General features: G+C 37.6%; 1 protein-coding gene across 8 annotated transcripts in view; it reads right to left on the bottom strand.

Moving 5' to 3' along the window:
- The window catches only part of LOC126284372 (calcium uptake protein 1 homolog, mitochondrial), a 613,419-nt gene that overhangs the window by 158,084 nt on the left and 442,455 nt on the right, over nt 1-12,880 (bottom strand). For 3 of the 8 annotated variants that reach the window (XM_049983248.1, XM_049983251.1, XM_049983247.1), the window contains exon 4: nt 8,790-8,949. The exons of the other annotated variants lie outside the window; for them this stretch is intronic. In XM_049983248.1, coding sequence (XP_049839205.1) covers nt 8,790-8,949 — 160 coding nt within the window. The remainder of the gene's footprint in view (nt 1-8,789; nt 8,950-12,880) is intronic. 8 annotated transcript variants of the gene reach the window in all.

Here is a 12,880-nt window from a genome sequence, read left to right as displayed (position 1 = left end):
GTCTAATAATTTTTGCTGGTATCTTTTGTGTTTCATTGAACACCTGTAAATTTTCTGGGGACTTGTTACTATTGTATTTCTGGTATGCCAATTTCCTGGTGACGAGTGCATTCTCACAATCAGTGTCCCACCATAGGTGCTTAGTGTTCTTCTTCAGAGGAATGAGGGCTTGTGCTTTTTTTGTGATTTTTTTGAGGAAATTTTTCCAGTTGTTTTTCCCAAGCCGCTTTCACTCCAGAGTCAGAGCTCTTTTTTGTGTCAAATTTCAGCAGGGGAGTTTTCTTACAGAAAATTCTCTTGGGAGCTGAACTTCACTTTGATGCGTGTTAGGTAACAGTCTCCCCTGCGTACCTGTACGTCATGGATCTCTTTCTGTCCTGGGAGCGGGATTTGCCACATGGTCTATTATTATTGCAGTGACACAATATCTCAAGAATCTACAGTCTAAACTATTAATGATCTTAATAACTTACAAGTACAGCTAACAACTCACCAATTAGTAAAGACGTTTAGTCATCAAAAGGCACAAAAACAAGACTGACAACTGACTAAAAAGCATAATAGCACTGCAGTTCTCTAGCTTGGCTAGAGTGAGGGGTTGTACTGGGTGGAATCAGAGAGAACAAGACCCATTGGGGCACCCTGAATCATGATGTTTGCCAATGATGTTGTAATCTGTGAACCCACCCAGGAGGCGCTTCAAGACAAGCTTGAACAGTGGAGTGCTATAGAGGAAAGGGGAATGAGAATTAGCAGGATGAAAACACGAGTATATGTGTACCAAGGATGCCAAAGATATATATGTTAACCTACAAGGAGAACAACTGACGCTGGTCAATAAATCTAAAAACCTAGGGTCTTACATGCAAAGTGATGGAGTACTGGAGGCCGAAATACAGCACAGAATAAAAAGTGGATGGACAAACTGGAGGAAACTGAAGCAGAGTCCTGTGTGACAAGGTTAGCTGCAGAATGAAAGGAAAGCATTACAAGTTTGTGGTGTGGCCTGCGATGCTGCATAGCGCAGAAACTTGGCCAATTACAAAAGTCCAAGAGAAAAAGATGGAAGTGGCAGAAATGAGAATGTTAAGGTGGACGAGTGTAGTGACACAAAAGGATAGACTAAGGAATGAGTACATCAGGGGAACAGTGAAAGTGAAGCCCATATGGAAGACAATCCAAGAAAGTAGGCTAAGACGGTATGGACATTTGCTGAGAAGAAGGGAGTACTACGTGGGGAGAAGAACTGAAGAACTAGAAATCGTAAGACCAAGGAGAAGAGGAAGACCGAAACTGAGATGGAAAGACAATGTAGCAGGGGACCTACGGGAGAAAGGATGACTCACAGAAGAAGCACTGGATAGGCATTTATGGAAGAGAAGGATCCAGCAAAGCAATGCCGACCCCACATGAGTGAGAAGAGGCTGAGATGATGATGACGATGATGACGATGGTGATGGTGATGGTGATAAAGCACACTGGGGGCTAGAGGGAGGGTTAGGAAAGGGTGGCTGATGACTGCAAGTGAGAGGCTGAAAGTGCATGGCATAGGAATATGACACACGTACCTGCATGCATGTAATGCATGATGATGATGATGATGATGATGATGATGATGATGACAATGATGTAGAGGAGTGACTTTAGAGGGGGAGACTGAACAGCGGAAGGGGAGACTGAACAGATGAAGTGGAGACTGAACAGAGGAAGGGGAGACTGTAGGGATTAGGGTGTATGTGCAGAAGGAGTGAAGTTAGGGCCCTAGGGCAGGAGTGGAAGTGGGTATGGGGGCATTGGGGATTCAGACACTGATGCCAACAGGAGTCTGGAATTAAAGGATGCATTGCAACTGTTCTCAATCTCTGCAAGAACCCTGCCCCACAGCCATCTCTACTTCTGCCCTGGATCCTACGTTCAACTCAGTCGACAACTGTGTACGTGTAAATGTAAAAAGGATTCATTCAAAAGCTAGTAACGTTTTCAGTCTTGTTTGCATCCTTTTCAATGACTCAACATCTATACTATTCAGTGAGTTGTAATCTTCACTCCATCAACTACTTACATTCCACCATGACTTTACATTGCCATATTTATTAATGTAACGATCTTCCTAGACTTTATAGCTGACACTCCACCAGATGACTGCCCACACAACAGTTTTCCCTTCATAGGTGTGAAGTGTAATATTAAAACAATAAATTGGGAAAATATAGTTGTTCAAAAGTTTCAATGCTGAATAATTTTCACAAATCCAAAAACTACAGGGTGCAGAAAAATATCGTCCCTTATTTAAAATTCAAATAAAAAAACAGAGGGATCAAAATAAAGAAACTGTATTAACATGAACAATGTCTATGGAGTGGGAAGTTTTGTTTACGTGCACCGTGACAGCTAAATGCTGGCATAGTGATATTAAAACAATGAAGACTGAATAAGACATTGAAAACACAGAACTGATGTTCGATTAGTGTAAATTGTAATCTATAACGAATTACAAACATGTTGTGGATGGATGAAGAGCATGTTACACTGTTGAATAACTTCTGTTAGACAGTCATTCCACTGTTCCTGCCAAGCGTGCTTATGGAGACACTTGCTGATTTCCCTTTATAGGACAGTTCCAGCTCAGAAAACCATTAGCTTATGGTTAGCAAACTTTGGAAGTAGTGGTGACATGATTAAAAAAAAGTGGAGGAAGTCCAAGCAATGTTCAAAATACAGAAAACATTAACACAGTACAGTGCTCATTTCAACAGTCTCCAAAGAGATCAGCTTGGAAACATGCTAGAGCTCTTCATTTATCTCATCAAAGTGAGAGTAAAATTTTTCAACAGGACTTGCTCTTTAATCTCTACAACATGTTCGTTATTCAACAATTGTTTGAAGGTGATTATAACAATCACATGAGATCATGTGCAAACATCCTTGGAAGTAAGCTTGAAGATGCTGCAGTCCTTTACAGTGACGAAGCACATTTTTATTGACTGTGACATGTTAACTGTCAAAATTTCCAGTATCTGAGTGGATAGAAACCTCATGAGCTGCATGAAAATGCATAGCATAATGACTAAGTAACTGCAACGTGCACAGTAGAGGAGTCAGGACAAATGGACCTTACTTTTTATTTTTTTTATTTTTATTTTTAAAGAGGATGGTGCTACTGTGACAGTAAACTCTCAACTATACTCTAACACGATCAACACTTTTGTTTTTTGTTTTTTTTTTTTGCACCAAGACCCAATGCATCCCAGACTGACTAGGTATGTTATCAGTAGGGCAGAGACACTGCTCACATAGCTCAAATTACTCTCCAAGTACTAAGACAGACAATTCCCAGATGTGGCGATGTCCTCGACAACATGATCATTGGACCTTACATACCACTTTTTTTTCCCCCTATACAGGTATCTTAAATATGAAGAGTTCAAACATCAGCTGAAGACTTTGCCAGCCGTAAGAAATGTTACACGAAAAAATTGGTCTTACTCCTCAAGGAACGCTCGTTACAGTGATGTAGAATTCCTGAAGTCACATACAACAATGCAATGATTGTGGAAGATATCACATGATTGACACATTGCTTAAAAACTGATAAATTCTCACTGTATAGACATCACTCCTGTTAATACAATTTCTTTATTTTTATTCATGTTTTTTATTTGAATTTTAAACTAGAGAAGATGTTTTCGCATAACTGTCCTTTGGTTTACCACATCATGTCAAAAATAATATTAGCAGCACAAGTTGTAATGTGCCATTATGTATCCTCACCTGACCAGGTGATGCATCATAAGTACCATACATGTAAAAGCTATGACAAATCAGATTGGTAACTTTTCCCACCTTTGATTATTTTTCAGATCTTGTGCATTTTGTAAGTAATGTACATTTTGTAAGTATTGTACATGTAGGAAGTGTTTCAATAAATCAATACATCAGCAAAACTGTTTCCCACTTACATTCATTATCCTACGTAATGTTTCTGATGTGCTGAGTCTAATGGTGCATTTAGTTTTACTGAGAAATGAGTTAATCAGAAATTACACCTAACTGCAGATTCTAGCACAATACATAATAAAATGAGCTGTACAGTGATTTCTGATCATAGTGACACCACTATTTATAAAGACTGTTAATTCAACATACAAATAATGTACTCCAAATTCTCTGAAACAATTAATTTACAAATTCAATTTACATATTCAATTTAAAAAGTAGCTGCATTTTCCACTGAAGATTTTGTCTCAGTGCTTGTTTGATTCTGACCGTCACCATTATAATTTTCTCGACCTGATTTTTATGCACCCTGTGATGTACTTCATTATCTGATTGAGCCATTAATTAGGATTTCTGAATAACTTGCAATAATTTTTATATGATGCTTGTACCCTTAAGTAAGATATTCCCAATGCAGATGCATGAAGTGATTCCACAAATTTTCTAAATTCTTAAATTACAATTTGTAAATCAAATTTTTATCAATACTTATAATCCATTTTGAGTAACAAAATTTAACCTGGCCATTTTTGGAGGAAATAATTGTGGAGTTTCTGAAACAACAATCTGTTCAAATGCTAGTCTTTTAAACAGTCAGATGTCACTCGAGATCAGCTGTCTATGCCTCCTGATTGAGGTTGCAAACAGGAAACATTTACATCAAGTCTACTCCAGGAATTTACTCATGCAATAGCTGTGCACTTGTTGTTCACAGAAACATGTACTGACAACTGCGAAAACTCAGTAATATCAATGTGCAAAAACTTTCAAGTGATTTTTGTAACTTAAATTAATGGATATTTTGTCTGAATTGTATTTTGGTTATTAGTAGGCTTGAACTGTCATTGTCATTTGTACAAGCTCTTGTTGAGTGTCGTGAAGAATTGACCTAAGTAAATTATTGTAATGTACTTTTACCTGAAGAATTACTATATGTCAATACTGTATGTGAACTGTAACGTTTGAGGTAAATATGAATCATGTTCTGTGCTAAACTTAAATATTTGGTTAGTGATATTTTAGGACTACTACTGCTTATCAGACAGTGTTTCATTAACTTATGCTGCACTGACCTTACAATTTATGTGAGTAATTCTCCCATTTGACTTGTGGTTGTTTCCGAGTGCTGACCTGATTGTAAGTGTTAACAATTTCATGAAGTTGAAAAACTGCTGATCGTCCCACCAATATGGCCTTTGAGGATTATAAAATTTGTGAAAAAGTGAAACTAAAATTACGGCGGTGGTTTTTTTTCTGCAGACACTGTCAAATACTGAATAAGATTTTGAGCTTCAAGACAACAGACTGACATGCAACCAGACAGAGACTACAGAATATCTGGTCTGTGCTTACAGACCCAAACCCCATTCAGAAAATGGATTGTCGTAAGCGCAACTGTTGGTTGAACTGAAGTTTCAACTCATCTCCCCATCTCAGTGCTCATTCTTTTGAAATGAAGACCAGAATACCAACATACAGCAGAAATTATTCTGACTAATAAATCACTATTTTCTGGTCTATTCAGTAGGATTAACATGAAAAGTTCAGTTGTTCATTATGACAGTAATTGAATACTTTGACATTCTCCCTAAAATCCTCTTCATGGTCTCCAATAAAGCTGCACAGTTGGTGGACCATTTATGATATTCAGATATGGCTCCCACAGTCTGTTTCCTCTTCCGTAATAAGATGGCTGTGGACATTATTCCAGCCAGTAAGTGCAATTCCAGCCATCAATAATGACTACGTAATGTCCTCAACAGCTTACACAAAAAAATTAAACAACAGATTCATAAAAATAAAAAATTACACATGAAAAGGTAGCTTGTGTTGGTAATTCCAAAGTAGCAGTACTTATTAAGTCAGTGTGACTGGCATGGGAATCCCTAGATGTTTCTTGAAGAGCAACACACAAATTTCCTCATTACTAAGGTCTGAAAGGAAGCTCAGAGGGCCGAATGAGGAGTTGTCTGGATGCATAGACAGTGACAGTGACACTGACACAGGACTGTACAAAGAATAGTCAAATCAAAATACATGCACCACACTTAGAAGACACAAAGTTTTATTTATTTAGTACATTGTTGTTGTTGCGGTCTTCAGTCCTGAGACTGGTTTGATGCAGCTCTCCATGCTATTCTATCCTGTGCAAGCTGCTTCATCTCCCAGTACCTACTGCAACCTACATCCTTCTGAATCTGCTTAGTGTATTCATCTCTTGGTCTCCCTCTACGATTTTTACCCTCCACGCTGCCCTCCAATGCTAAATTGGTGATCCCTTGATGCCTCAGAACATGTCCTACCAATCGATCCCTTCTTCTGTTCAAGTTGTGCCACAAACTTCTCTTCTCCCCAATCCTATTCGATATTTCCTCATTAGTTATGTGATCTACCCATCTAATCTTCAGCATTCTTCTGTAGCACCACATTTCGAAAGCTTATGATAAACGTAATTCCTTCTTTTTACAATTTGGTTGGCCCTACTGCCTAATGAAGACATATAAAAACATTTTTGATTTTACATGGGATGGTAGTAAGTGTTTATAAAATTCAGTATATTATCAGTGGTTCAGTGTTTCCAGTGTGCTACATTAGCACTTCAATCTCATGATGTGTGTGTTCCCAACTATACTGAAACCTTTGACATCAACGACTTCTTAATAGCCTGTGTTCTCTGAAGTCTTCTCACGAATTCCAGTTGTTTACTGAATTGTGCAAGTGAGAACCCTCACTGCAATATACTCTTTATCCCCGTAACACCCCTGACCTCAGCCTCTACTGGTCACCATCTTCCACCTGTCGCTACGCCCTTCCTTACTCCTGCTCCAGCCTCATACACGCCTTCAAAACCCTCAGCAAACATACATAGTCATTTCCCATCTCTGCTTCTCTTCTCCACCTCCACCCTTCCCCAGAACAGCCTCTAATCCTGCACCTCACAGACCACCATCCTGTCGCCACCATATCTCTGTTCGCATCATCACAGGCAGTACTAAAATATTTTCCCCATCCCTATCCTTCTAGTGTGTGTGTGTGTGTGTGTGTGTGTGTGTGTGTGTGTGTGTGTGTGTGTGCGCGTGCGCGTGTGTGTGTGTGTGTGCGCGCGTGTGTTAGCTGAGGAAGAACACAGTCCAAAACCGTAGTGATAATTTAAATCTTGTTTGTGGGCCTATCGACTGCTCAATGCTGCAACTGTACCTTGTGTGGTTACCTTTATTTCTCCCATTCCACTCAACATTTTATTAACTTTTACTACCATGAACAGAATGAAGCTACTACTGTTTGCAAAATGTACACACTGAAATGTCTGCACAGAAGATAGCTGCACACAAATGTATGATCAGTTTCAGGTTTTACAGGGCAGTTTGCCTCTGATTAAAAAATACTTTTCTGTTTTCTCTCTGTTCCATATAATGACCTGCTTCAAAGAGGACATTGTAGTATTTACGATGCAATACAAAATTGTGACACACTGAAATGATATGCTGACTGGAAACAATGACCTATATAAGCACGCCCACCAGTCAAATTCATAGCTCCTAAATGCTACACAGGTTCTGTTTCTCTCCTTATAAAAGGCTAGCACTAATCAGACACAACAACATGTTGGAGAAAGATAACTTAGAATGGTGGCTATGGGAGACAGAGAGATCTGTGAATTATTAAATTTCAGGTGTGTAGCCTCCTAAATCCTCTTCCTTCTCATAATATTTCAGAACATTCCTGTTGGTCACCTTGAGAGTGAGCCAACATGTAGAAGATGGCCAAAAGAGAATACAGTCAAAATATTAGAAAAAAATAGGGTTCATGTTGGTTTGCACCTGAATTTTAATGATTCAATTATTGTGCCATGAAAACATGAAGATACACACAAAAAGAGCTGTGTTTAAGACGAGATAAGCATACACTGTAGTATCAATTGGACAAAAGAACTCAGACAAACCTGATGGGTAGAATTTCATTTCTGACACATGTTGTCTTTTTCACAGAGTTTTTACTTTGCAAATAATCAGAAACATCATATTTAAATAATTGTTATGAAGTAGGTTTGCATATACTTTTACAATGAAAGTTGAAGGCTGGACTACAAATCTTCCTGATAATTATCAATGATACATTAAAAGTAACAGAAAGTTAGAAGTCAGCTCAAAGTATACCCATTCCCATAAGTTAGCATAAATTGCAAGCACTTGCGAAAATATAAAAGAAAACAGTAGTTATAAAAACAAGCCTCTGCATATTTCACAAACCAGGTATGACCCTAAGTTTTATGTTATTTTTACCAAAAATGACCTCAAACAATAATGTATATGATACTAAACATAAGCTCATCACTGATTTTCCCCTTGAATATGTAAACAAGAGCTCTGTTAATAAGCATAAGACAAACTGCCAGCTGACATATTCTAATGAACACATTGATACTTGTTAAGACAACTGAGAAATCCATTCTTGAAAATAAGTAAAAAAAGTGATGATATTAAAAAAACTTTTCACTAGAATTAAAAGAATGGGATGAGAATCATGCAGATTAAAATACCCAATGTGCAATGTTTCGATGACTCAATTGACTGACAATCATAAATTGTGGACTGCTGTTAACTTATGTTGTCCACTCAATATTTTCAATGAAAGATGTATCTGCAGTAATCTTTTGGGAATATAAATTCAAATAAAGGGCTGATCATTAATATGCCTCAATGAGACCGAGAAGAGTGAAATCTGAATGTTATAAAATGAATGGGTGCACAACACACGGAGATATTCTTACACATGGTTAGTGATACCATTACCTTCAGGCTGCTTTGCACCTGGACAGATGGATCGCATGAAATCATCTGGGGTCATGTAGATCTCCACAACATCACCTTTTATGACTTTAACTGTTGCAAAGTATCGGAAAATTTTGTCTGGCGTTGAGAAGTTACGTATCCTGTTCTCATATTCAATTATCTGTGAACATTTGATAGTGTGATGTACCAACATTTTGAGCCCAATTTTTTTTCTGTATAGTGAAACCTAATCCATATTATGACAATAACTTTGGGGTATTCCAAACACGTACAAACTATCATCAGGAAGGAAAAACCCTCTACACATCAAGCAATGTGAAACTTCATAGTCACTGTTTAAGTAGATAAACTACCTGGTATCAGTAAATACATTGGAGCTAATGTACAGAGACACAATGCTGTATCAGAAGGAACACTAAAAAGTTACAAACAGTGATTACAGACTACAGTGATTACAGCTACTGCATGCACAAATGCTCCAAATAATGACATGTGAGCACTGAATGACAACACAATATTCAGTATTGCTCTAACACAGAGCTACAAACAAAATGATCTACAGCAAAAATTACACAGACAAGTTTTACAACAGTGTAATTAACACACATTAATAAGCACCCATGATCAAAGATCTACAGCACTACACAGATAATTTGTACAACAGTAAAAGTAATACATATTAAAAAGCAGTATATGATTTCTTTTTAAGTGCAGCTTGACAGATTTATAATACATAGAATCATAGTATGAAACAATGGAAAGTCCAGGATGGAATAACTACAACATTATGAAAAGGATAGGTTGGTACTAACCATACTTTGGAGACAGTGAGTTGCAGACAGGCACAATGAAAACACTGCTATACATTTATCTTTCAGCCAAAAGGCCTCCTTCTGAAGTAGAAAATGCACACACATTCACACAACACAAACTTTAACATGACCATTGTCTACGGCCACAGCAGCCTGAGATAGTGGTCAGTGTGTGTGTGTGTGTGTGTGTGTGTGTGTGTGTGTGTGTGTGTGTGTGTGTGAGAGAGAGAGAGAGAGAGAGAGAGAGAGAGAGAGAGAGAGAGACAGAGAGAGAGAGAAAGAGTTGTGTGAATGTGCATGGGAGAAGGCCTTCTGGCTGGAAGCTAAAAGTAAGGCTGTCTTTTCGTTGTGCCTATCTGTAACTCAATTCTCCTCTATATCTATATGGTGAGTAGCTGTCTCTCCTTCGCATAATACTGTTGATTCGTAGTATAAAATTAATTGAGAAGAAAATTTACTTGAGAAAGTTGTGAGACAGGGTGGGCTTCAGGGAAAAATTCTTGCTACAGTGGACAGACACACACAGAACTACATAGTCTTACCCTAACTTTCAGAACTTGGTTACTTTCTCATGAACAAAAGAGGAATAGGTTGGGTACAATTAGAATGAAAGGGCACGACACTTACATGTTGAGATGGGAGGGTTCTACCTGTTGTGAGGATGAGGAAAGACCATAGCCCAAGTGATCTGCCCTTTGTTTCTAACCTTACACAAGCAATTCCAACCTCACTGAGAAAGGAACTAAGTTCTGAAAGCTAGTATAGTTTCTTGTACATTTTTATGTATCTATCATCAGTAATAAAATTTCACCTTCTGGAAATAAAGACCAGCCAATCATAATGTCAAGTGAGTAAATCAAGGCACTTTAAGATAAAATTGTCTTAATATATTACGAAGTTCAATACACGGAGGCCAAGGACAAGCACTTATGAATAAAACTATGGCAAAAGGATCAGTTTAGCAACATTTCTTTGTATGTATTGAGTTTCACTGTAGTTACTGCAGTTTCCCTCTTCTACATCTATATATACACTCTGATGATGTAAATAAAATAGAAAGAAACTTCCACATGGGAAAAATATATTAAAAACAAAGATTCCAAGACTTACCAAGCAGGAAAGCGCCGGCAGACAGGCACAATGAACAAAACACACAAACACACACAGAATTACTAGCTTTCGCAACCGATGGTTGCTTCTTCAGGAAGGAGAGGGAAAGACGAAAGGATGTGGGTTTTAAGGGAGAGGGTAAGGAGTCATTACAATCCCCACACATACATGTGTGGATGGATATGTGTGCGTGTGTGTGTGTGCGCGAGTGTACACCTGTCCTTTTTTTCCCCCTAAGGGAAGTCTTTCCGCTCCCGGGATTGTAATGACTCCTTACCCTCTCCCTTAAAACCCACATCCTTTCGTCTTTCCCTCTCCTTCCTGAAGAAGCAACCATCGGTTGCGAAAGCTAGTAATTCTGTGTGTGTGTTTGTGTGTTTTGTTCATTGTGCCTGTCTGCCGGCGCTTTCCCGCTTGGTAAGTCTTGGAATCTTTGTTTTTAATATATATATATATATATATATATATATATATATATATATATATATATATATATATATATATATATATATATACTCTGCAAGACACTGTATGGTCCATGGCTAAGGGTGCCTCGAACCACTAATAGTCATTTTCTTCTTCCACTCACAAATGAAGTGAGGGAAAAATTACAATCTGTATCTCCCTCTAAATTTCTCTTAATTTGTATTCGCAGTCTTTAACAGGAAATCTTTGTTTGTGGCAGTAGAATCATCCTGCAGTCAGCTGCAAATGCTGGTTCTCTTAATGTTTTCAAAAATGTTTGGTGAAAAGAACATCATCTTCCCTCCAGGGATTCCCACTTGAGATCACAAAGCATCTCTATTCTGTAACACTTGTGTGTTGACCAAACCTACCAGTAATGAACCTATCAGCCTGCCTCTAAATTGCTTCAGTGTATTTCTTTAATGTGACCTGGTGAGGAATTTAAACACTTGAACAGTACTCAGGAACTGACCATAGTAGTATTCTACATGTGGTCTCCTTTGGGTGATTTCATCTTAAATCAGACAGTTCATGTCAATGCGAGGTCATGAATCTGTCTGGGAAAAATATATATTAGACCTCCACACCATAAGTGCTAAGAAATAAAGTATTTTCATTCTATCTTAATTTCGGTAAAGGGTACAGCCCTTTGAAAAATGATTATTTTGTAAATAACTGTTACAACATTAGAGGGAAAAAAAACATAAGTAATAAACCAGAAGTACTGGAGAACTGGAAGATGTTTTGCATTAAAGCTCTGTCTTAGTGTGTTGAAATTTAGCTGTCACCCACACACTTATGGGCTTCACTAAGCTTAAAATTTAAGATGAAAATATGAAATTTAATTTAATTTTTCCAAATTTTTTTTTTTTTTTTGGTTGCTAATTTGGAAAGTCACAGAACACTATCTTTTCTGTCATATTACCAAATAGTACTGATGTAATTACAAACAGTATCTTCTCTGTTCCAGCTATCTGTATTATGTAAATATTTATTACTAAAAAATGTAAAAAAATTGCATTTTTACAAGTTTTTATGAATTATTTACTCAGAAACCCAAACCTGTAAACTTTTAAAAATTACACAAAATATTGTTTGGTTGATATGTTAGCAGTCAGTGTGAACACAGGGTGCAATATATTTCTGCGTAAAGTGTTAAAAAAGTTTTCAATATTCTATATATTTCGCATCACTGAATTTCTAGTGTAAAATATGCATGTTGGCAACACTGTTTCCAGTGCTCTTCTGTTTAAAACAAATGAGTGAGAACATGCACACAAACCATTCTGCATCAAGTTTTGGGTTTGGTTTGAACTTTTTGTTAGATGCAATGTCAGTGAGGAAATACAGTAGTGAAAGAATGAGGTGGTTGGACTATGAAAAAGAGACTCAAGAAGGTGTTGTTTAAAAAAAATGAAAAACATTTCACAGTTGTCGGAAATCTGTCAGAATTATTGCTAAAATATCTTGGTCCGAAAAAGCAATGGTATCAGCATCACATCCGTTGTTCCGGAATTGCTACACCCACTACAAGAAGAAATTTAGTGAGAACCGACCTGAACGATCAGCATCACCTGACAGTGAAACTGAAGAAGACAGAGCAGATGTTCACATTCCTGAGTGTGCAGTTGTCGATGCATTGAATGTTAGCATTTCTGCTGTAGCCTCTACTATATGCCCCCTTAAATGTCGAGGAAAGGTAAC

This window comes from Schistocerca gregaria, chromosome 8, assembly GCF_023897955.1.
Source record: "Schistocerca gregaria isolate iqSchGreg1 chromosome 8, iqSchGreg1.2, whole genome shotgun sequence".
NCBI classification, from domain to species: Eukaryota; Metazoa; Arthropoda; class Insecta; order Orthoptera; family Acrididae; genus Schistocerca; species Schistocerca gregaria.
The sequence above is the reverse complement of the archived record's forward strand: the minus strand, read 5'-3'. Positions and strand labels throughout refer to the sequence as shown.